This window comes from Sturnus vulgaris, chromosome 17 (assembly GCF_052056855.1).
Source record: "Sturnus vulgaris isolate bStuVul1 chromosome 17, bStuVul1.hap1, whole genome shotgun sequence".
Lineage (NCBI taxonomy): Eukaryota > Metazoa > Chordata > Aves > Passeriformes > Sturnidae > Sturnus > Sturnus vulgaris.
The window spans coordinates 5,536,148-5,559,984 of NC_142259.1; the positions used below are offsets into that span (position 1 = coordinate 5,536,148).

The following is a 23,837-nucleotide window of genomic DNA, read 5'->3' on the forward strand; positions in this document are numbered from 1 at the left end:
CATGCAGAGGGTTTGTAGCTTCTCTTGTTCTCTCCCCTTCCTCACTGTGGGAACTGTGTTTGTGATTAAAGGTGACACTGGTGAAAAGGGAGATAAAGGACCTGTCGGCCAAGGCATCGATGGGCCTGATGGTGACCAGGGACTGCAGGGTAAGTGTGGGGAAATAACTGAATGCTCCATCACTGAAGTGAAGGCTGAGAAGGGACAGCTCTGCAATAGATTATCATCACTAATTTAAAGGTGTGTGACAACAGCTCTGCAGTAGATTATCATCACTGATTTAAAGGTGTGTGACAACAGCTCTGCAGTAGATTATCATCACTGATTTAAAGGTGTGTGACAACTCTGAGGCTCTCCAGATGAAGGGAAAGGATGGCGCCTGCTTCCTCATGACTCCTTTATTAAAAGATTCAAGATTAATTTATGCAGATTAATTAATATTTATTAGAAACTTGGAAGAATATTCTTTATTTTGCTCACCTATTAAAGTAGCTTTCCTAATTGGAATGACGCTTGTACAATGAATAAAATGCAGGCACCAAAAGCAGGCTCTCCATTCACAGAATTTCACAAAGCCAAAATATTTACAACCATGTTACCTTAAATTCTTCCACAAAACTTATGTCATAAAATTTTATAATATTTATAGTCCGTTGTCTCAGAATCTTCCATTGCATTAATCCATGTTAATAATAAGCCAAAACATCCCTTGACCAAATTAGGGATAAAAAAATCCAAAGCACATACTCCAGATTCAGGGTAAATTTATTGAAAACACCTTGCACTTAACAGGCCATAACAAGTGTGATGTACAGACACTCAAAGTATATTCAGATCTCTAAAAGCAACACATATATACAGATACTAAAAAAAGAAGATATGGAAATAGTTCATGTATCTTTCCCCTCTCTTGTTTAGGACCACCTGGTGTGCCTGGAATTACTAAAAATGGCCGTGATGGTGCTCAGGGTGAACCCGGGCTGCCAGGGGATCCTGGGACTCCTGGGACTACTGGGGCTCAGGGAACTCCAGGAATATGTGACACGTCGGCTTGCATGGGAGCTGTCGCAGCATCAACTTCCAAAAAATCATAAACCAACAGTACAAGAAGTGAAGAAGTGACTGAATATTTAAATAAACAGTGCATTGTAAGAAAACAGAATCCTTCTAGTGCTAAAAGGACAGATGCCCCTTCTATTCTATTAAGTGGAGACTTTGACACAGTTCTATGAAAAAGAAAGCATCAGATGAAAACTTTAATTAAAAGATGCTTTATGACTATCTTTTCCTCCCCCTAATTATTTTCCAGAATTTTTACTGCTAAACAACCTCACCTTTCCTTCCTCCCTTTGCTCAAGACACCAGCAAGAGGAAGCATTGCTCCTTTTGACCATCACCCCCCATTGTACTAAAGATCACGACTTTTTGCTAAGAAAGTTTGAGCCTTTTCCATTGAATTCCTTGGTGCTGCTCCCACTGACTTCAGTCCTGCAGGTTTGTGCACTCAGACACCGAGCTGCCTCTTCCAGCAGTGGAAATCAGGCATTTCAATATCCTGTATTTTAACATCTGAACCTTCTGGCCTAAGGAATGACCATTGCTTAAGTCTGTGCTGCCAGTTAGAAATTTTCAGATTGCACCTCAAATATTTGCCAAGACTAGTAAACAGTAATCCTCTTGCAAGCAAATCCTGCAAAAGGAGTAATGTAAATATTTTAATTTCCAGGGAAGAGTTTTTGTATATTTCCATATGATAATGAAGGAAATGAAGTAACAGCATTTTCATGACCTCTACTTCAGCTATTTGCACAGTAATTGTGATGGAATCCCACCTAAGGAAGGATGCTCTTTTAAAGTCCAGCCAAAACCACCTGTTTGAACTGTTGTAAAAATAAAAGGAGATTTTTTTTAACCTTTTCTTTGTGATGTTGTAAGTGTCATTATACAAATCAAATTAATTTGGCTAAAGTCTATTTTCCAGAACTGGTTTTACTAGGATTGTTTGGACATAAATTGCTGCACAATTGTTCTTATCCGTGATTTAAACCAGTATTAATTTTGGTAGAACTTTTTATACTTTAAAACTTGCTAGCATCATCCATTTAAAAAAATTAATAAAACCACTCTCAGCTCACACACAGTTCTATTTCTGTCCTATATGCCAAAGCCTATGAATGAAGCATCATATTTCTCTTTAAATATAAAAATAGTTTGTGCATTTAAATATCTACTGTTGAAAATATGCCATTTTTGGTCTAAAGTAACAACACGAGAACCTGTTGGACGGTTATGTGGCAGACATTAAAAATAGTACTGAATTTAAAAATGCCAACACCATTGCACTACTCTTTGGAGCTAATTATGTTAAATATGTATGCACATGCAAAATTCAGAATAAGCACAGTTTAGAAACTATGCACCTGTCCAAATAACCAATACAATATTTACATTTTAAAAGGGAAAATGGGCATTATAATATGGTGACTTTCATTTCTTTTTACACTGGAAGAATGAGTTTGCATCTAGCCATTAAAATAACAGGCAGATGGATGTTCTACAACTCTTCCAATCTGTACTGCATCATCTTTTTAAAAGAGAGAACAAACAAATAATTAAATAAGACCCCAAAGCAGGATGACAACCAAATTTTTTGTATAACTAAAGGGTTAATATACTTAGTCATTACATTTTCTTGTAGCTTCTGGTCCCAAAGCCCCTTGAACAGGGCACTGATTTCCATTGCTGGTAGTTAACTTCCATTTCCATTTGCAATAAAGAATATTTCCTTTAAATTTCTATTTATACATATTTACAAGTTACACTTTCAAATTTCTATTCAGGATGTAAATGGAAAGAATAAAACACAGTTTGGACTATTGTCACACAATTCAGGGTGGGCAGGTGAGGCTATTTGGTCTCCATAGCTGTGTGGTTTTCCTGTGCTGGACACATTACACACGAGTCTGGTCTTCCAATTTTTAGTCTCCTGCCTGTTTTACCACAGAATACAGTCTCAAATTCCTAAAAAAAATCAAAATACAAAAGATGAATGCTATATTTAGTGCAGATATTTACTTGAGATGGATGCTTTTGTTTCATTAGTGCCTTCCATAGGAAGGAAGGGGGGCCATACCCATATCTAGACCAGCAGGTTTTCCAATACACACTCTCCTAAAATTCTTGGCAGAGCCAGAATTACTCTGGAGCTGCAACTACTGCTGAGGAGAACAGGAGCTGCTTTTAAGGCATGTAACCCTTTAACTCTGCTCACCCTCTCAAAACAGTGTAGGCATGTAGCTGTGATCCCCCTCCCTGAACTAACTAGAAGCCTGTGAAAGAGCTAGAAAATAAAAAAAATTAAGGAGGGGAAGAATGATTGAAGATGACCTTAATTTTATATTGTTGTCCAAATACGATCATGCTCAGGAATGGGGTAACTAAAAAAAATTAATTTTAAAATCTGATTTGAAAACACTGACTGAGGACAGCCTGTCATTTCTCACTAGTGAGCTGAAACAGCTGAAAGAAATAAAAAACGAAAATTTAAAGAAAGGTTCAAGGATACAGTGGGTCCTCCATAAACAGCATCAAAGCAGAAGCTTTGCATTTCAGTTATTCGTTATGACAGCTTTTAAACATTTCCCATTTTTATCAAGCCCAAAAATGAAATGAGATTTCAAACCTGCTTCAGGGAGTCGCCGTGCCTTTCCTGAATGTACTTGAGGAATGCAGTTGTCCACTGCAAAGTTGTTGCCTTGTCAGTGTCAATCGTGCAGAAGGGAACGAGGAGATTGAGCTCATCACAACAAACCCGGATCCTGCGCCTGCAGGCAAACACCCAAATTATCAACCACGGGCCAGAGGGAAGGGAAAAATACAGAAAACAGGAGGACTACTCACATGTGCTACCAGCCATAGACTTTGGGGACTGCTACAGGCTTTGGGTATTAGTTTTGCTACACACAAGTCACTTTATCTTCACAGAATGGGTGAAATGTTTGGAAATCTCTTTTTATTTGTTTACAGAGTAAAAACACAAAGACAACCACAATGAAACAGAGATTTTTTTTTCTCTAACACCAAACCCTCACCTTCTGCACTGCTTTTTCTTGGAGCTAAAACAAAATATGTCAAGTTTACATTTACTCTGGTTAATCAAAGTATTGCAGTACCAGAATTTTAGGCTTCAAGATGTGTTTCATGGCCCGTGCTCCCAGAATTACCTCCTGTCTCTCTCCAGGCGGTTGTGCCTTTCCCTTCTCTGGGTGCTTCCATCCTGGGACCCACTTTGTCCCTGCACACTGGAGCTGGGCTGTGCTGACTGCCAGGGGCCCTGGGCAGCTGCAGTGCTCTGGTTGTTGTCCCGGGTGTTCCTCATCTCACCGAGGGGTTTGCGATCCATGTTTGCATCCAACGGATTTATTCGGCTGCAACTTCTGTTAATGGCTTGTTTGCATAAGGTGTCTTGTTGGAAAAATAAAGATGAAAAGAATAACCTATTTATTACTCTCTCACTAACCTGAAAATAGTGATCATGGAAAGTTTTTTGGGTGCTTTATTTATGTGGAATAATCTGAAGCTTTACTGCCAGCCTACATTGATTCTTACAGCAGAAGACCTAAGGCACTGCCTGCTATTCCAAAATCCACACAGCTTCTATTTTCTCAGAGAGCCCATGAGATTGTGCCTGCCCCTGGTGAGCACTTGAGGCAGCCCCTAAAATGTTCCTCAGTTTGATACTGACTGAGTCTGCTGGATCAACTTTGGGGGAAAAGGTTCCCCTCTGCCGTGGGGTTTGGTGATGTTTGGTGAAAGGCTGAACTCAATGACCTTGGAGGTCTTTTCCAACCTTTAATTTTATGATTCTAAAGAAACCAGCTGCTGACCCAAGGCCCAGATTTTCAAAGGTACTTTGTAACCTCACGTCTCCTCATTTCAAGCCAGAAGTGCTAAACAATTTTGAAAGTATAGCTAAACTCCAAAGTGTTGAAGTTTCGTGGAGAAATCTAGCCCCATGTTGCCAATTGAGCATCTCTGCCATAAAAACCTCACTTCCCACATTCATTAAAATCATATTAATTACAGAAAAGACACAAATTCAGAAAAAAAAATCTAGATTTGAAGACCAAGAGAAAACTAAATGCAAAGAAAATAAATGGTTTACCTCCAACTTTAATCCAAACTTCCTCAGGCAAAGCTTTATTTATAGCACCTACTGTCTGTTTTGTGGATTCAACTTCCGGATAGAGAAAAGGGAATGTCTTGGGTATCCCAAGGTCTTGATGTTTGGCAGCTTCCAAAATAGTGCAAGATGTTCCACAGGTCTGTGAAAACAAAAAGGAAATACTTAGAGGACCATATACAATAAAACAAAAGAGACTCTTTTGTTATCTTTCTGTTAGCTTCTTAAATTACTTCTTCAGGCAGAACAAATCCCAAATACACACAACCATGGGGTTTTGACAGAGTGATGAATTTTGGGGGTACCTCTGACATTTCTCAGTGCCACGCTATCACTTTTGCTTCAGAGGTTACTGTAAGTTGTAGAGGGGGAAATCTCTTTATCATCATCAAAATGAATTAGAAAGGAACTACAGAAAATGGTCTCCTTCTTGTCTTGCACAGATGAAACTGAGGATAAACTGATAAACTCTAGAAAAAAAGAAATCTGATGGCCTACTGCTTATTACTGGGACACACGTAATTACAAATACCACAAAAGTGACTTGATTGTCTTAAAGATTAATAAATAAATAAATTGCATTACAGATCATTCTGATCATCCCTATTCAAACCCAGCCACACTCTACCACAGAATTCTACTACACCTGAGAAGTCAATACCATCAGCACTGGAACTTGGCAGAGGAGTTACCTGTGCTTGGGAAGGATTAGCACTTCCAGCAGCAGAACATGCATTCATGGTAAAGAACGGGTAAGTAAATGGTAAGGAATGTGTGGCAGGTGCAGCCTTGTTTTTCCCTAGTGCAGCACACCTGTTCCCTTGCTGGTGAAGAGGAACACGAACCACTTCTGAGGGCTGGCGGATCAATGTCACTAAACTTCAGACAAAAACAAACAAACAAACAAACACAGAAAACATACCAGGCTGACTGCTTGGAAATGAGTGCAGAAATAAAGTACAGCTACAAATATTCTAGAAACTATCACCAAGAAACCACTTTCATTTACTGTAAACAGAAATCACTGTTATTGCCATATTGCCCACTTCAGTGGCCAAATAAAAGAAAAGAAAAATCAGCCAAGGAGGTATTTTATTCTGTGCAGTAACAAGGTGCTTCACGCCTCAATAAAACATTTTGTCAGCACATTAAGATAGGTACAGGGTTAGGTTGTAAAACAATATTTTTGCTCAAAGTTTTCCCAATAGTCAAGCCTCCACATTATAACTCATATTTATTATTATGATCAAAAATCTACTTTGCTTTTAGCAAGCTGCATATTAAAACTAGGTAATGTTCTCTCACCTTTATTTACAGTACATGTTATAAAGTTTCAGAGTAATTAATTTTGGAACTCCATGCTGTACCATTTATGCAATAAACAGAGGGGCCTAAGCTGAGCTCAGTGGAGTCGCAGCCTCGTTTGATAGCACAGTTTAACAAAGCCCAACCCATCCTTCTCATACATTAAAACAAGCACTATTCTTAGGTTTCACTCAGCAAATCACTTTTGAACGACATGATACATAGTTTAACAACATAAACTAAAAGTAATTGCAACACACTTGTTAAGAGTTACTCCAGATTCTTGGGGTTCTTGACATCTGGGGTTTTCTGTCCGGCTGCTGTTGAATCTGTCTTCCAACCGAGCTCTGACTGCAGGTTTAGATCTAACCTCTGGTGCCAGTGCCGAATTTTCAACAAATATGTTTTCCTTATTCTCCCCCAAGAAATTTTCACCCTGTTTAGCTTTTGCTACACTGCATCCCGAGACTTCTACAGAGCTACTACTGTTGGGCGCTTTTTCTCTTTGGTTCGCAGGGAGGTTGGACTCGCTAAGTAACATCATCCTGAGCTCCTGCAAGTCAGCATAGCCCAGGTGTGGGTTAGAACTCGGCCAGTAGCTGTCACAAGGCAACCCTGACTGACAGGTAACTGGGCAGACCGACTGGTTCCCAGAGCTGTTGGATGAGCCCCCGTCCTGACTGGTGCTGGGGGAGGGCTGCTGCAGAATGGGGTCTGCAGAGGGGCCAGGCGAGGAGAAAGCGCTGAGCCTGGCTTCCACTTCACCTTCACTACTCTGCGCCTCCGTGTGCGAGCAAAGTATGTGCTGCAGCTGGGTGTACTCAATGTCCATCATCTCCACCAGGCTGGCCTCGGGGGTGGCGAAGCCAAGGTTTTGCTCACCAAAGGAACTGTCACTTGAGCCTCCAGGTCCGACAGCAACGGGAGCGGGGTCAGCAACACTAGCTGGGCTCTGAGGAACGGTCTGAGGCTCCTCGGGGGCTGATCCTGACATGGCTACAGCAAACCTAATCAGTTACCAATGTCCCTTTCAACAGAAAACCATAAAACCTTCAACAATTGTCAGTACTATCCATTAAAAAAAAAAACCCAAAGGCAGAAAAAAAATTGCACTTAACACTGATTGGCGAGGTAACAGAGCGGGGACGGGACACCTGACACCCTGACCACGTCTCCTCCCCCCGGGTGAGACCCTCCCTCCCCCTCCAGCACAGCAGCTCACGACAAACGGCCTTCACCTGTCCCCGCCCCGGCCTCGGCGGGGAGGCTGCGGGGCACTCCGCGGCCTGGCACCCCCTGAGACAGCGCCCGGACGGTGGCGGGGCAAGGCCGGGCGGGCGGGAGCGAGGCCCCCGCGGCCGTGGGGAGCCGTGGGGAGCCGGGGCGGGCGGGGCCGGGCGGGGCCGGGCGGGGCGGGGGCGGGAGGGGACGCACGGCCCCTCAGCCGGGCCGAGCGCTGCCCGAGCGCGCCGCGCGCCGCCGCCAACGGCTGCGCGTAACCGCCGCCCGCGCGCGGGGCCGCGCGCGCCACGCCCCCCGCCCCCAGGCCACGCCCCCGAGGTGGGGCCGGCCACGCCCCCGCCCGGCCCCTCAGGGCTGAAATTGCCTGAGAGCGGAGCCCGGGCCGGCTAAAAGCGGCCGTAATGGGGGACAGCGGTGCTGTGAGGAGATAATGGGAGAGAATAGGTGGCTGCAATGTGTGTTTGCAGACGTGTTGCAGGTTCTGGACGCACGGTGCAATGTTTTAGCTGACTTGCGGTGCTTGACTGGGTGCACGCTGTTATGCCGAATTTTAACTCATTAAACCTGTTGGCTGCTTAGCCTACGGCTGAACACTGGTACTTGGCTTTGTCCTAACGGAAAGCTCAGAAACAGCAGGTCAGGACAGAGCTGCGCTGAGGTGACCGTCCCACCTGCACCAACAGCATCACCAGCGGCACGGGAGGCCAACCAGGGCCGCTTGTGCGGGAAGGAAAGGGCAACAAAACCGGCCGGATTAACGGGGAAAACCGGCTGGATTAACGGGAATCGCTGGTCATTCCCCAGGAAGGGCCCTGGGGCCGCCTCAGCCCCGAACCCCGCGGGGAGAGCCCGACCGAGGCAGCGATGGGTCCTGCCCCGGCGTACCGGTGGGAAATGGAGAGGAAAAGAGGTCCCAAGGCAGCGTGCACTGACATTTCCATGAAATGCAGCCACAGTCCCACAGTCTCACTCGTGACTTCCCTCTAGACACAAACCCTGACATTTTAAAAGCAGTTTTGTGCACACTGAACTCAACACTCTCCTACTTCCCTAATCCTCCTCTACGCTCCCCTTTACAATGGTCACATTGGAAGAGTACAGCCTTTTACAGATATAAGAATATTTCTGCTTATATTGCTCTAGACTTGGCAGGGGTTTTTACAGAAAAAAAAAGATTTATCAAAATATGCTTTGGAATGTTAACTTAGTATAAACGTAGACAAAAGCTCAAAACAGTAGGTTCCTTCATGTTAATCCAAAGTTTGGACAAAGCCAGAGAATTGTTTTCCTTTCAATACAGGACAATCGTTCAGTACCATTTTCAGCCTCTGTAAATTAAGTTAAATTGTTATGTTGGTTTCAGCCTGGCTTCTACCGCCTGCTGCTGTGGAGGATACAGAAACCCTGCTGCAAAATCCAACTCCAGCTGATTGTTAACTACATAAAGCTGTGGGTTTCACAAAGTCACTGGAGCCTGCTGATTTTTTTTTCCTGTTGATTTTTTGCCATGATCTCTGTGAGAATGGATTTACCCATCCTGAAGCATAAACAGGTTCCCCAAACTACTAAAGGAAAATTTCCTAGAAGATGAAAAGCCACACACCTATTTCACAGAAATGCAAAGCCAAGAAATTCATTTAATGGTGTGACCTGAATTTATACTTTTCCTTTTCTTTAGATTTTTTAACGTAAAAATTTCAAATTCCCAGCATTCTAATTCAAATGTTAAAAAAAATGCAAAATAAATTAGGGGATGCCTTAGAACTGAGAAAAGAATCATTAGCAGATTTTTGCTATTTTTTAGAGGGCCCACAATCCAATATTGGCTGGCTGTGACGTCCTGCAAAAGGTCTGTCATTAAACTATGAGGAAACAAAAGCCGTGTGCCATCAGTCTCTCGTGGTTTGTTGAGAAAGAGCAAAATGTAGAAAATAATATAAACAAACACATTTAAGAAATGGACAACAGCTCTCTGTAGGTGTTTATTCTACTTACAGTAACAAAAACCTGTGAAGTCTCATATTTTAATGTACAGTGATATATTTTGCCATATAAAATACAATTTACAGAAATTTCTATCAAGTAAACCTAAACAAACACACATTTTGCATACTTTCATGTATGTCTTTAAATTAGAAACATCTCATTAAGAAAAAAAATCTTACACCGTAGTTGATGTTTGCATTTCATACGATTTCTTTGTGTGTTACCATTTTCCCTCAAGACACAGATGATCATTTCAGCCAGCAAATCCTGGATGTACAAGGACCTCAAGGATGCACCAATGTGACTGTGGTGACACACATGCTACCTTGTAATATAGTCCTCAAGATGCAAAATGTTTACAGGAATCTAATTTTTACATTTCCAAATCTGTTTTAGCGAAATACCAAAATATTTACCCAATGGTGAATTGACACATTCAAATAAACTAGTGGGGCTTTATTTTACACTTTAGAATTCCACGCTTGAGGACTACATGGGAAGTAGCAATGTGATGTATTTCACCATGAAAAATGCCCTTCTTCAATCACAACATGATGTACCACTATAATTTAAACTTTAATGCAGCTGAATCTCTTTCAGTGGAGAGTTTTATATACACTGCCAGCCTAAGTAGGGCCCAACAAAAGAACAGTATAATTAATTTTTCAAGAGCCCTTTTAGAATGAAAGAGCACTTCTATAATGAAAAGTTCAATCAAATTGGGACATTTCTTAAATCCATGGAAAAATTCTGCAAAACCAAACCAAAACCAGAAAATGCTCCACTAAATCAGTTCAATTGAAGTAACAGATTTAGTGGCCCATTTAACCAAATGCTCTTTCTTCCTTTGGTTTACCACTTTTTGAAATAAATGTTTGATGCTTTTGTAATTTTTGCTGGTTATAAAGGTGCTACTCTTGTATTTTCTTTAATGACAGGTTTGTAAACATGGGATATTTAAAACCTCATGGAAAATAACTAAGTATGACTTGTTTCTTTGCTGTACACTTAACAGATGGATTCCAGACCCAAAATACATGTATATGAAAGGAAGATAGTGCACTTTAAGCTTATAACATTCCATTTTCAAATCCTCCATCAGTCACAAGTAATTATTAACACTGTTCTTTTGCAATCTTTTCCTAAACAAATGATCCTTCCATTGTAAAAGAAACATGACACCAACATTTTTAGTGTGTGCTGTAGGAACAATTTTGACACCAAAATATCACATAAATGAGACGTAAAGGTATGGCTCCTCAGGTCTGGATTAAATTCTCCTATAAAATTACAATTCAAGTTACTGGAAAACATAACTTTATAATCTTAAAAAGCAATATGCTCTTCTTAGTCTTTTTCCATTTCTATACTGTAAATGGAAATTTTAAGATAAAGATGCAAGTAGAAAAAACAAAATTTCAGTACAGGTAACGTTGTGAATTTTTATAAGAAAAACATTATGCACAAAATGCAGCAAGTGAAAGTCCAATATGTTCTTGCTTTTCATCTATCTGATTATTTTCATTCACAGTTGTTCAAAAATTGCTTATTTGTCAGTACATTGGGTAAGGCTAGTTTTACAACAGAATTTTTTAAAAGGTGAGAATATGTACAGTATTTACAGATATGCAGTCCTTGCTGTGTTGTGTAAGTGTATTATTTGTGGGAAGTATCAGTCACAGTTCTACGCCTGATTGCTGGAAGATGAAGCTTCAGTTTCCACTGGTTTCTGAGTTTCCTTCGGTGTTTCTGGCTTCGTCTCTTTACCAATTTCCTTACTCTTACTCCTGTCTTTGCGATCTTTCCCTCTTTCCCTGTCACGATCTCGATCTCTGTCTCGATCTCTTTCCTTTTCCCGGCTTCGATCCCGGTCCCTGTCTTTCTCTCTGTCGCGATCCCTGTCTCTGCTTCTCGATCGCTCCCTGTCACGTCTTCTGTAAGAGTCCCTCTCTCTGTTTCTTGTCCTATCTCGGTCTCTGCTTCTTTCCCAGTCCTTACCCCGTTCTGAATCCTTGTCTCTATTTTGGCTCCTATCTCTATTTTTATCCCATTCCTTGTCTCTGTGTCTCTCCCAGTCCCTGTCTCTGCTCCAGTTTCTGCCACGGTCTCTTTCCCAAGGTCTGCCGTGTTCTCGATCCCTTCGTCTCTCCTCAAAGCCTCTACCTTGGCGATTATCTGCTTGTTGAGGGTCTGGCTGATCCAAACCCTTATCTTTATTTCCTCCCTCATATCTCTCTCTCTGTCTCCCTTCAAATGTCTGGCCTCTATAGTCAGGATTTTTGCCTTCTCGGAAGTCAGATGTGGGCCACTGTCCTTCCGACTCAGGTCCTGGTCCAGACATATTGGAAAGAGATGCAGACGGTCCACCTTCCTCCCACATCTCCTTTCTGTGAGTTGGTGGATGGCTTGGAAGATCCAGAAGTGGTCTTGGGGGTGGTTTCATACCTTGTGCTGACTGACCCTGGTAATGAAATCTAGAAGGAGGTTCATCTTCTTCTGGAAACATTGGAGGTGTGCCTCCTCTTGGTCCTCCAAACTGATGTGGTCCTGGACCTCTCTGGTTGGAAAATCTGGGTGGTGGGCTGCCTCTCCGTTCTTCATATGGCTGTGGCAAAAGTCCCCTTGGACCAGGCATATGATTTGGAGCTGGACCTCTCTGCCCTTCAAATTGATTTGGGTGAGGCCCTCTTGGTCCCCCAAAATGACCTGGGGCTGGACCTCTTGGCCCTCCAAACTGAGGCCCCCCTCTCTGTCCTTTAAACTGACCTGGTGGAGGTCGTCTTTGACCTCCAAAAGGAAAAGGCGAAGGTCCTCTGTTTCCCATAAACTGAGGGGAATCTGGTCCTTCAAACTGTCCTGGAGGCCCCATCATTTCATCATATTGAGAATCTGAGAATTCCATTTGTTCCATGTGAGGTTCCCTATGATCTTCAAAATGAGATGGTGACATTCCTCTTGGACCACCATGATAAGAAGGGGCAGGGCCCCTATTATCACCAAAAATAGGTGGTCCATGCTGTGCAGAAAATAAGGAAGGAATGGGACCCTTTTGACCTCCAAATCTTCCAGACTGAGGTCCTCTTTGCCCATCATTATTTGGAAAACCATGCTCTTCAGAGAACTGTGGTGCTGGCCCTCTAAAATTAGGTCCATGGGGTCCTCCAGGTGCACTGAGCATCATTGGAGGTCCCCCTTTCTGCCCAGACATAGAAAACGCTCGGTTTTCTTCAAAGTGCTGTGGGGGAGGTCCACCCTCACTCTGAATTGGTGCAGATTCAGTTTGTTCTACAAACTGATGAGACTGAGGATTTCTTTGTTCATCATATTGCACTGATGAAAGACCCATCTCTGGTTCAAAGTGTCCAGCTGCCTTGTCTTGCTGAGGAAACATTGTATTTGAGAAGGAATCCCTTCCCATTGCTTCGTTTGACTCATTTGGCCATGACACTTGATGCATATCTTGCAAAGATGGGCTGTCATTTGATGTGGAGAAATTAGGCTGAAAAGATGTACTTGGAGGTGTTGGAAGCAGCACTTTACGTATAGGTTTGGAAGCAGAAGGATCTCCAGAAGCTGTTTGACTCAAGTTTTCCAAAGTAACTTGAATGGTGTGTTCAAATTTACTGTTAGATGTCTCTTTCTGGGGCACGGTCGATGTCTGCTCACTTGAAACCCAATTATCAGCAGTAAAACCAGGCTGAGTAGTGGTAATTAAAGTATTCTCTTCCTTACCAAATGAAGTCTGCAAAGTATTTGGAAAACTTACTGGAGTGACTTCTCTTGTGGATATCTCATTCTGCACTACCTGTGGCTTCATTCGAGGATCAGAACTGTCATTCTCTGTCGCCATCCTTCGAGCCTGTCGAGGATCTCTGTTCTGCCTTGGGTCACAGCCCTGGTTTAAAACTTGTGCTTGCTGATTTAAAGATGAAGGTAAATCAACTTTTTGTGCAGCTTGCTGGTCCTGATGGAATAATTCAGGCTTTAATAGGGAAGCTTTTGCTGGTGGAGGTGACATTAAAGCATCAGACACTGAAAAGTGAGCCATTGAAACACCAACAGCTGCTCTTTGTTGTCTGAGAGCTTCTTCTTGTTCCTCTAGCTGCCTTTTCTGTTCTTCTATTTGTTTGTTTAATTCTTCCAACATTTTTTGCTGTTCTACCAAGGAGGAGGGTGCAGATAAATCAGACACAAATGAAGCAGACGTTTCTGAAGAACCGCTTTTACTGTCTGTATACATTTTGTTGGGTAAATCATCAACAGTAACTTTTGCTTCTTCTAAGATAGTTTCATCCTCTGGATCATAGGCCTCATCCTCTAGTTCTGCTGTAGTAGATGGCTTTTCTACACTGTAGCGTTTGTCACTTTCACCAGTCTGCATTTCAAAGGCTTTCTCTGGACCATATTCTTCCTCAGGATCATAAGGTCTGTCATCCTCCTCCTCTTCTATGGCTTTGTCCTTGGACATCTGCCCGAACTGCTGCACAATGGGATCTAACAGAGGAACCGCTGACATCCCACTATCTGCCACAGCTTGACTTTCCTGACTGGAAGACTGAACAGTTCCAGAATCCTTGGGAAGAGGCTCAAAAGTTTTCTTTTTCCCAAAGAGGGTCTGCAGGATGTGCTCAAGAGGTGTGGCAGTTTTTGAGGATGACGAGTGTGTGGCAGTGCTGCTTGTAGGAGCGGCTGTTGAAATCGGTGGGGTCACAGTAGTTGTGGGGCCACTTTTAATGGACGACAATATTTTTAATACTGAAGGTGTCACTGCTGAGGTGTCTGGCACGGGAAGTGGGGGTGGAGGTGGAGGAGGAGATCCAGGTGGTGTTGTACTCACAGTGGAGTCTCCTGAATGAAGAGCGTATTTCGGAGTTTTCTTCTCTTGTGAAGCGGGAGGCCCTTTAGAGAACAGCGATGATTCGGCTTCCTCATGTGCTTGAATTCTGCTTCGCTTCTCCTCCATCTTTTCTGTCTCACTGGCAGGACGTTTCCCCTTCTGACAGATAACCAACCCAAGGATTAAATTTGGCCGAGATGACTCAAGACCTGAAACAGAACACAAAGATTGTATATGTAAAAATCTGAGTTTTAATGATGCTTTCAGTAGAAACCTATTATTTTACAAAGTGGCAGGTACAAAAGTCAAAAAGGTAACATTTTTCAAAATTCCATCAAATCTATGAGCAATTTTCATTAGTCCATAAGCATATGCATTTGTATTTCTTAGTTTTAATATATATTTATACATAAGTTTAAAAGTTTAAATTCCTTCTTCAATATTTTAATAAAGGATTGCAGCATCATTGTTAAAGTGTTCTGCAAAGGTTCCAACCAAAACAAGCTGTTATTTTTGTATCTTTACATTGTTTCAATTGTTCAACTACCCCACCTCTCCTCCTGAAAAATCAAATATTTACACTTAGTTTGCAAATATACACAGAAATACTGAAAAGTGAGAAAACCTGGGCTAAACATTGCTATATATCATAACATCTGTGCTAAAAGTCCACATTTACACCAATCTATAAATATTTTGTCTCCAGGTTAAACAAACACCAATAATGGCAAATAAGATCACATCAAACAGCATTTGGAAACAATGTTAAAGCTGGTAATTACTCCCAGCTTGTTGTGTTTTTTTTTCCAGCCAGACATTATTTTAAGGGGCCAGAGAAGCAGAGAAACTGCAGACGTCCCAAGCAAACCCAGGAGAGGTTTTTGGTTGGGCTAGCACCCGGTGTGGGGGTGAGATGGCCTTGGAGCTGCTGGATGAGGGTGAGTATCAGGCCTTGATATGTCAGTAAAAAAACACAAGGAGCAGAATTGCTCCTTTGTGAAGAGCTTCAGGCTTGAAGGAGAAGTATATCCAGAAATGATAAGGAAGTTTCAGATAAAGCAGAAAAACACAAAGGTTTCTGTGCCTGTCTCCTGTGATTGTATTTTTTCCTCCTACACACACAGTTCCACTGGCAGATAAACATGCCTAGAATGAAGGGCAGGGACTAAATCATTTAACATACGGTGGTAGCAAATGTAGAAAATCTTGTAACTTCTGGACTAAATGGCCTTTGAAAGACCCTCATTTAAGGGCTACTGTCCTTCCCCATATGTGCCATTAGTTATGATTTCCATTCAGCAAGGAAGCAGTAATATAGAAACATAAAAGAAACTGTGAAATAAAAGATAATATTGCAAAATAAAAGATAATATTCATTGTGGATAAATGGCAATGTGAGAGCTCTGACCTATGCTGACCCTTCTAGGCAAGATCCTGCAAGTAGAGATTTATACATATATATGTTCCTTGTTCTTATTAAACCAGCTTCTCACTATGAAACAATTTTAAATATCTAATTATTAGCACCAAAAACCTTTTGATACCAACACAACCCCCAAACCCCGCAGCAGCAGATACATTCTATTAGCAAACCACATAATACATACATTACTCTGGTGAAACAACTCAAAAGTTTTACTGGGACTCCTAAATTTACCATCTAGAGAGGAAAACACATCAGCTGTTTTCCTAAATTTATGTTAATGAATAACAACCTCCAGCTGATGGGTGGTGACCAGTGCAGAGCATCTCACAAACAGGAGTTCACCCAGAAACTGCCAGTAGGCATTTGCTGTTCTGCTGTTGTTAAATGTTTTGGTTACCAAATTTCATGCAAAGACTTGTAATTTATGCAATTAGTCACAATGAATTTCAAGCATTGAATAACTGAAATAAACAGGTGTCAAAATTCCATCAGGCAGGATAGCTAATAAACAGCAATTACTGAGAAATCAGGTTTGAAACCCTGTAAGAAACAGAGCTCAAGTCACTAATTAAAACAGGGTAAAATCCTAATGCACTTTCAAGGCAAAAAATTCCAGTAGCAAGTTAATAGCGTTAATCATAAATTATTGTGTTTAGAATCTAGTCATCATAGAATAAATCCATTAAAACATTACATTTTGATACTGGAATTTTACACAAATATTAGAAATTTTGCCTAAGCTGACTTCTACACTCAGTTCAGAGAAGTCAAATACTATGATTCCTTCAATGAAGACACATGGCTAGAGCAGCTTTCAAAGGCCACAGCCCTGTTCTATCTCAATATCCATAAATAGGTTAAGTGCCTAATTTTAGGAACAACAAAATGTTGACTGCAGTCTGCCACTACTGCTCAATGACTGCCTTTCACAAACATACGTTTTAAAAGTGCTGGCAGTTAGTAGATTTCAGGGCTAAATTATTTATAACAGTTATTATCCTATTATGCATTTGAAATCCCCAGTCTGGTTTTATTGAGTTACTTCCTGTAACTAAAGCCATTAGAACAGGATATACTAAATACTAGTATTGAATTATATTTGTTTTCCTTAGCCTTAAATACATTTTCTCATTAGATCAAGTTCACCATATTTATGTGTATATTGGCCCCATGTTACCCTGTCAGCAGCAGATGGTAAAAGCTGACCTGCACTGTTCAAAACACAACTTCTGCCCATCCCTGACAGACCCACGGGATTAGACTAAGCACACCTGTGGTGAATTTTAAACTGCAGAAACCACCAACACGACACTTTATCTGTATCTTATCAATGCCATTTAAATATTTGTCCCAATTAATCATAAGAGCAATTGACAATTGTCATCAGATTTGTGCCTCCTTAATTCAGGGCTACAGATCACTCCCAGCACTGTGACACTGCTCCACGTTCAGGCTCCTTTGCTGAGTGGAACTGACTGGCACAGTCAGTAACGCCACATTCCTCTACTGCTGCTGCTTTTCCTGATGAAATCTGCTCAGCTGAACACATCAAATGCCATAGTTCAGGTAAAATTTCGGTGCATTTGTTTTTCTAAGAGCATTCCAAACAGCATGAGCTTTCATGCCTTCATATTTTATGAAAACTCAGTCCCTACCAAAAACTACCAAAAGACATTATCAGCATTTGTGGAATCTTTGCTGATACATGCCTGTTTTATTAAAATTCAGCTATATAAGATAGTTGTTACATTCCCATCACCACTAAATCCCTCAGTAAATCACTTTCTAGAAGTAATTAAGTCTGATTATCTACTTTTTACAACTGGAAGTGATAAGTGTGTATGTGAAACAGAGAAATGAATTCACATACCGTAAACCACTGCAAAAGGACAGTGCAGAAGAGCCCATGACACATAAACTCCGGTAATAAATATCTCAGTTAATTAAATATAAATCAGGATAACCCTCCATTTTCCTTTGTTTCTAAGCCACCCATGTCAGTTTTCTGCAGATCTTCTAGGTACTAGCGCAGTCCTCAGTTGTGTTCCAAATCCAATCCATCAGAAAACAGGAGAAATTGCTAATCCATACGTGCCTGATGGAACTGGCTGATACAGCTGGAATACCTTCTAACTAGGATTTCTGGAGTGGCAGGGTATGATTGTCCTCCCCCTCCTCCCCCCCTCAGCTCATATTTATCTAAATATGATAGACCATCTAAAGGCAATGCTTTTCCAGGCCTTGCTAGACTCCACTGGAAGGCACACGATTGAATTTAAGGAGACAATGACCACATTCCACAAAATATTTTTATTGATTGTGAAAGAAAGAAAACATAGCAAATTCCATCAGATGTCATTAAATGGTGTGGATTACATGCTGTGGTTTTCATACATACACAAAACAAGAGAAACAGCTTACCTGATTCTTTTCACTGCTTTTAAAACAGAACACAACTCAGCACAGCTGAGGTAAAGGCTGCCACAGGAGTTTCCAAGTGTTAACTGATGGCAGAACTCTTTAGTGCATCTTCTGTGAAGCTGTTCCATCTCATGGCCTGCCTGCCCTTGGAACCTTGTTTCTGCTTACCTTTAATTGACCTGGCCTACAACTATTTATGTCAATTTGAAAACCTGACTTAAAAATTTGCCCCCATGAACACCAGCAGATGAGACCTGAACTTGTCCTGAGCAACTCCTTCCAGTTTTGAAATACCTTTGTCCTTGAAACTCAGCAAAACCTGTCTGACATGTTTTAAAACATTACAAATACCTCTTATTAATAGTGAAGTTTAGCTACATTTGCCAACCTTCAACCCGAGGTAAAGAGTTTAATTTGAAATGAAACCCATAATGAAGAAGTGTAAAACAGAAAGCTGGTATTTCCACAGGAATGCAAGAGGCAACAATTAGGTTAAACTGAGTTGTTTATCAGACCAGCAGACATTTACAGCAGATTCCATGGCCAATCCCATCCTTGTGCTGCTGCCCAAAAAGGATGGTATTTCTTTACTTCTGCCTGGGAAATCCACTCCATGAGTTAAGATTCTTTGCCTACATCCCTATGCCAAGGTGTTCTATAGTTGGTGTTTCCACTTCTTGGCTATGAAATGGGATGAAGGTTTTGCCTAGCTTTTAAAAATTCAGCAAATTACAGACAATGAAGTGCTGAGATTCAGCAATTCTAGTTATACAGTAATTTAGACAGCAATAATCCTGCCTTTTTAGCTATTGCCTAAAAACAATAACCTAGTCTGTGCACTGTTCAAGGACAGATAAAAGAGATTTGAAGTGCATGAGAAAAATCTTGTCTGAGGACTGAAAACCTGTCCCAGCCACTGTTGCTCCTGCATGAAAGCTCTGAGAATGCTTTATTGAATTTTGTGCTACACTTGTATCTATGGGGCAGAGCTCAGTCAGCCTCCCAGAAAGGTGAGCTCCTTGTTGGTTGTTCCATACCTACCGTGTAGTGCCAGCCATGGCCACGACAATGGAGTTCTGCTTCATGGCCCCTGCAGCTCTTCAGCTTCTCAACCTGGTATTTGCTATAAAACCTACATCTTTCTTTGGAAACTAAGCATATGCATCTCCTTATCCTTAGATGAAGATGACTCCAAATTTTGTAGAAGGGTGTTGAATTCATTCTCAGTTCTTCTGTCACCATGTTCAACCAAACACTATTACAGGTAATTTTATCTAAAAATAGAAGATTCTAACCCTAAGAAATGGGTCCCTTTCTCCCCAAAGGACTGATTTTCTGAAGTCAGTGATTTGATTAGAGTTTGATCCAAGTAGAACAGAACATTCCAAACACCTTGTGCCCCACACTGCATATACAGATTAAGTCAGCATGGACAGTGACAATGCAGTGGAAGGACCAGAAATGTTTTTTCTTTGTGTTCACTCTTACTTCTTGACTCCTCTATGGGATGTGTTTCCTGCTTGAATTAAGAGATATGAATGGCTTGTAAGGGTCTAGGGTTTGTGAATTTAGGAGTTGCTGATAGTAGGGTGGCAGTTTTTTGTGGTTTTGTTTGTTTTTTTTAATATAGCGGCTGTTCCACATCCTTGATTTTATATGTAAATTCATTCTCCTATGACATAGGAGCATCTTCTTAGAAAGACTAAAGTCTGGACTATTTTATCTTAGCAGAGTTCAATTTCCAGTTTTTCCCTAATTAAGTACTTTAAAATTGGTTTTATATTAAAAAATTTAACTAATGATTACATTACTCAACAACTTGTCTCAGATTGACTTTTGTCTTGTGATTTACCTAGCATTGAACCTCCCCTGTTTTGTGCTTACCTGGTCCCTCAAAGGGCAAGAGTTTGGAAGGAATTGGGTCCTTAGAACTCAGGGGGATCAGGTAGAGATCCTTGACATGTCTGTTGTTATTAGCTACAACACCAAAACGACCACGACTGCTAAAATAGGAGTAGAGAGAGATATAGGCAACTTCCTCTTCTTCTGTGGCAGGATGGAAACGAATCAAACACAATTCCTGGAATAGAAAAGCAAAGTGGAAAAATTCAAACTGCAACATACCAGCAAATGAAATGGTAAAGGGTAAATTCCAGAGGAAAAATAAACTGCACATTTATCACTCCAAATATGCCCTCAGGGCAACACTAAATTTAAGAGACTATTGCTGTTCAATTTGCAACATTGAAATAGAATTAGGTTTGTCATTTTCAGAGACACAAATTACTTGTGTTTCTTACATCAAACTGAACAGCTTGAGGCTCAAATGAAAAAGAAATGGAAAATTCTTAGTTTCATGTTTTTCTCTATGTCTATCATTTTTTCACCTCTGAAGTGGTTTTATTAAAATATATTAAACACATTAAGTGATAAGTTCCTTTTGTTTAAAATCTGAATTTCAATCTTCAATATTTCAGTTAGTAAATAGTATGAAGATTTAACTACTGTGCAGGAAAGAGAGATCAAGATTTACAGCCCAACAAACACATTACTAAAATAAATTAAAAGTTTCAAAGAAGTGGTTTAGGTAGTTTTTCGTGTGCCATCTATGTCAGTATTTGCTGTTTACTAGTCTATATTATAAAAAGTTGTCATTTTACATTGTCTATTTCTCCTGGGTTTTGTAAAGGATTTTAAGTGAGTACCTTAGAAAGCGAAGATTTGAGTTTGCCAACATAATCCCAGACTGTCTTCGGTGAGATCCTCCCACCAATATGAATTGTGTCAGGTAAATCCTAAACAAGAAGCATTACATGGTAGTGTGAGAAAAACCAAAACCCAAACCCCAAAAAGGCAGTGCAGGTTGCCCCATCCCAGTAGCTCAGTGGATAGTTAAATTTTTGTAGACTTTTGTATACACATTTTTAAATTCAGCCAAGCTATTCCTAAATTTGGAGGTGTTTAATTATGGTATGTGACCCAAAGGCCAACAGGATACATGGAACAGATACACACCCCAAACATGGAGAGCAGCAATACATCAAATAGTTCTGTATGCTCATTAGTGGCATTTATAGGGATACTATAATATACATATATAGGCTTTTATAGGGAAGCTTCTATCTGAAATACAGCTTTTCTCCACATTTGCAGTGACTTCAAGCCACTTGAATTCTGGTGAATTTCCTGTCAAAAGGACAGTGAAACCCATTTCAGCAAAAGCAATACTCAGAAGAAAAAGCAACTCCACTAAGTCCTAAACCATACATTTGTGTTTGAATATTCCTAAGTCGCCTAAAATGCCCTTGAGAGAAAAAAAGAGAAAGAAAGACCTTTCTACTGTCTCATTATTTGAATGCACACCATCTCAGAACAGTACCATCCAGCTGGTTTTACTTGAAAATTAGCAACAAGGATGACACTTTTCATAAACAGCTGAACAAATTTTTCTAACAGATCACATCAGAGACCCATCTAGTTTGAGAACAGAACAAGGCACACACTTTAAAACACTGGCTCCTAAACAAGGAAGCTGATATAAAGCCATTATTCTGTGTTAGATCCTAACATATGTAGAAACACGTTGAAAGACATTACAGCTCCTCACAGATTTGGGAGAATTTTTAAAAAGCTCAGTTTTTTTTCTTGAGCTACTTTTCCTATTACTACAAAGATATCGTTTACCACTGCTACAGTTCTAATGTAACTCTATAAACACAGTGCCCCAGCCTTTCTAGCAGCAGGAACTGCAGCCAGACCCATTCCAAACACACACACACCTCACTAAGATAATCAAAGCACCCGGAGACTGGATACGCTTTAGTGACAAATTTGGCCACACTTTGCATGTTAATAAATCCTTTCCAAATGGTGTTGAGACGAGAGAGAAAGAGGGAAGTGTCACTGTCCTGAGGTGAGCGAGGCTCTGAAGAACTGCAAAACAAACCCAAACAGAAAAGTTACAGAATGCCAATGAGGATGGGCCCTTTATTTTAAATTTTCTTCCCTCCTCCTATTGATCCAATACTTTCTTTTGAATAAGTAACAAAATTTTTACTACATGCTTTGTTGATGTTTTCCATTAACTTGGTATTAGTTAAAAAAGCAAGAAGTAACAGAAAATAAACTTTTCGCTGCAGACAGGCAAAGAGATGCCAAAAGGTATGACTTTTATCAACCCAATTATAGACTTCTCACTAATTAAGTAAACAATATCCTTCTGAAAGAGATTCTGAAGTAAAAGAACTTGCTATGACTAAAACTACTTTACTGCAATTGCAAAAGGATATACTCAGCAATATTTATTTTTACTATTATGTATACTCAGAATGCAAAAGAAATCCACCTCCTTTCAAGCTGACCAATTGGTTAATTTTAATTCATATTTATATGCAACAGTATCTTAATACAGGATAAAAATCTGGAAATGCCTCTAAGCAATCTCTCCCATGCACTGTCTTTCTAGATATTAATGTATATTCAGACTTCTAAGTCTGCATGACACCTTCAAGTTTTATTTCTCTGCTGCAACACTGTAGAATCTTTGTTGTCAACACACACTGATGCTCTGAAAACTTTACCAAGCTACAGAAAGCAAATGAGGAGAGATGGCATTTTTAAAATGTGAATCAGGCTCCCTGAACCTTAAACCTCAACAAGCCTTTTGTTGGCTGAGGGAAAGGGAACAGGATATGGGACACATGGGAATGTGCAGAGAGCCACAGGAGGGATGTGACAGCTGCTGAGGATACGCACTTGATGTTGGGTGACTGATGAACCGCCAGGTATCTGGGATCTGGTGAAGAAGAGGGTTTGGTTAATATTGATTTGGGGACAGCCATAACTGGTTTGGAAGTTTCCTGTTTGGTTTCCCCCGTGGAGACTTTGTCAGCTGCAGGTGCAGGACGCAGGGCTGGTGTCACAGTCCCAGAGGAGCCGCTCATGGCTGTCCTGGGGTCTCTGCCAGAAACTGTTACAGTTGTGACAACAGGGCCAGCACAGGAGGCAGGGAGAGCAGAGACCTCTTCAGGTACAGCAGAGTCTGTGCTGTTCTGGCTCTGGCTTGTAGGAATGTAAGCTCTGTCTGTGGTTGGCTGGGAAACTGTTTCTGCTGCCGGCTCAACATCAATTTCCATGGCGTCATCAGCGACGGATTCTTTGTCAGGCTCTGCTGCCGGGGCTGCTGCTGCAGGACTGTCATACTTGGCCTGCACTTCTGGCTTTGATTTCGACTCCACCTTCTTAGCAGAAGCCCCTGTCTTCACCTTCTTAGCTGGTATCTCATCTTCTGATGCTGAAATCTGACCTGTAGATTTGTATCAAGCGCTTTTGATTAGTATTTAACAGTAGATTGGAGAAGCTATTTCAAAAAAACAAGTAAACAAAAACCACTCTTAAGTAACAGTTCTTTTACTTTGCCCAAGGTCAGCATTGTCAAT

At 41.0% G+C, this 23,837-nt stretch overlaps 3 protein-coding genes across 4 annotated transcripts in view; 1 reads left to right on the top strand and 2 right to left on the bottom strand.

The window, feature by feature from the left end:
- The window catches only part of COL9A3 (collagen type IX alpha 3 chain), a 34,147-nt gene extending 32,235 nt beyond the window's left edge, over positions 1 to 1,912 (top strand). The window contains exons 31-32 of the mRNA XM_014873928.2: positions 72 to 149; positions 919 to 1,912. Coding sequence (XP_014729414.2) covers positions 72 to 149; positions 919 to 1,094 — 254 coding nt within the window. The 3' untranslated portion in view covers positions 1,095 to 1,912. The remainder of the gene's footprint in view (positions 1 to 71; positions 150 to 918) is intronic.
- Positions 748 to 7,725, bottom strand: TCFL5 (transcription factor like 5). Its single transcript, XM_014873817.2, has 6 exons — positions 6,748 to 7,725; positions 5,875 to 6,061; positions 5,165 to 5,324; positions 4,224 to 4,464; positions 3,683 to 3,824; positions 748 to 3,021 (listed from the first exon to the last, which is right to left on the bottom strand). The coding sequence occupies exons 1-6, from the start codon at positions 7,479 to 7,481 to the stop codon at positions 2,908 to 2,910; spliced, it is 1,578 nt and encodes a 525-aa protein (XP_014729303.1). The 5' UTR covers positions 7,482 to 7,725; the 3' UTR covers positions 748 to 2,907.
- A 1,953-nt stretch (positions 7,726 to 9,678) lies between these two features.
- Positions 9,679 to 23,837, bottom strand: part of DIDO1 (death inducer-obliterator 1) — a 48,511-nt gene continuing 34,352 nt past the window's right edge. For both annotated transcript variants that reach the window (XM_014873822.2, XM_014873823.2), the window contains exons 13-17: positions 23,155 to 23,704; positions 22,179 to 22,332; positions 21,105 to 21,194; positions 20,284 to 20,479; positions 9,679 to 14,761 (exon numbers count right to left, since the gene is read on the bottom strand). In XM_014873822.2, the coding sequence (XP_014729308.2) occupies positions 11,400 to 14,761; positions 20,284 to 20,479; positions 21,105 to 21,194; positions 22,179 to 22,332; positions 23,155 to 23,704 (4,352 nt within the window). In that variant the 3' untranslated portion in view covers positions 9,679 to 11,399. The remainder of the gene's footprint in view (positions 14,762 to 20,283; positions 20,480 to 21,104; positions 21,195 to 22,178; positions 22,333 to 23,154; positions 23,705 to 23,837) is intronic.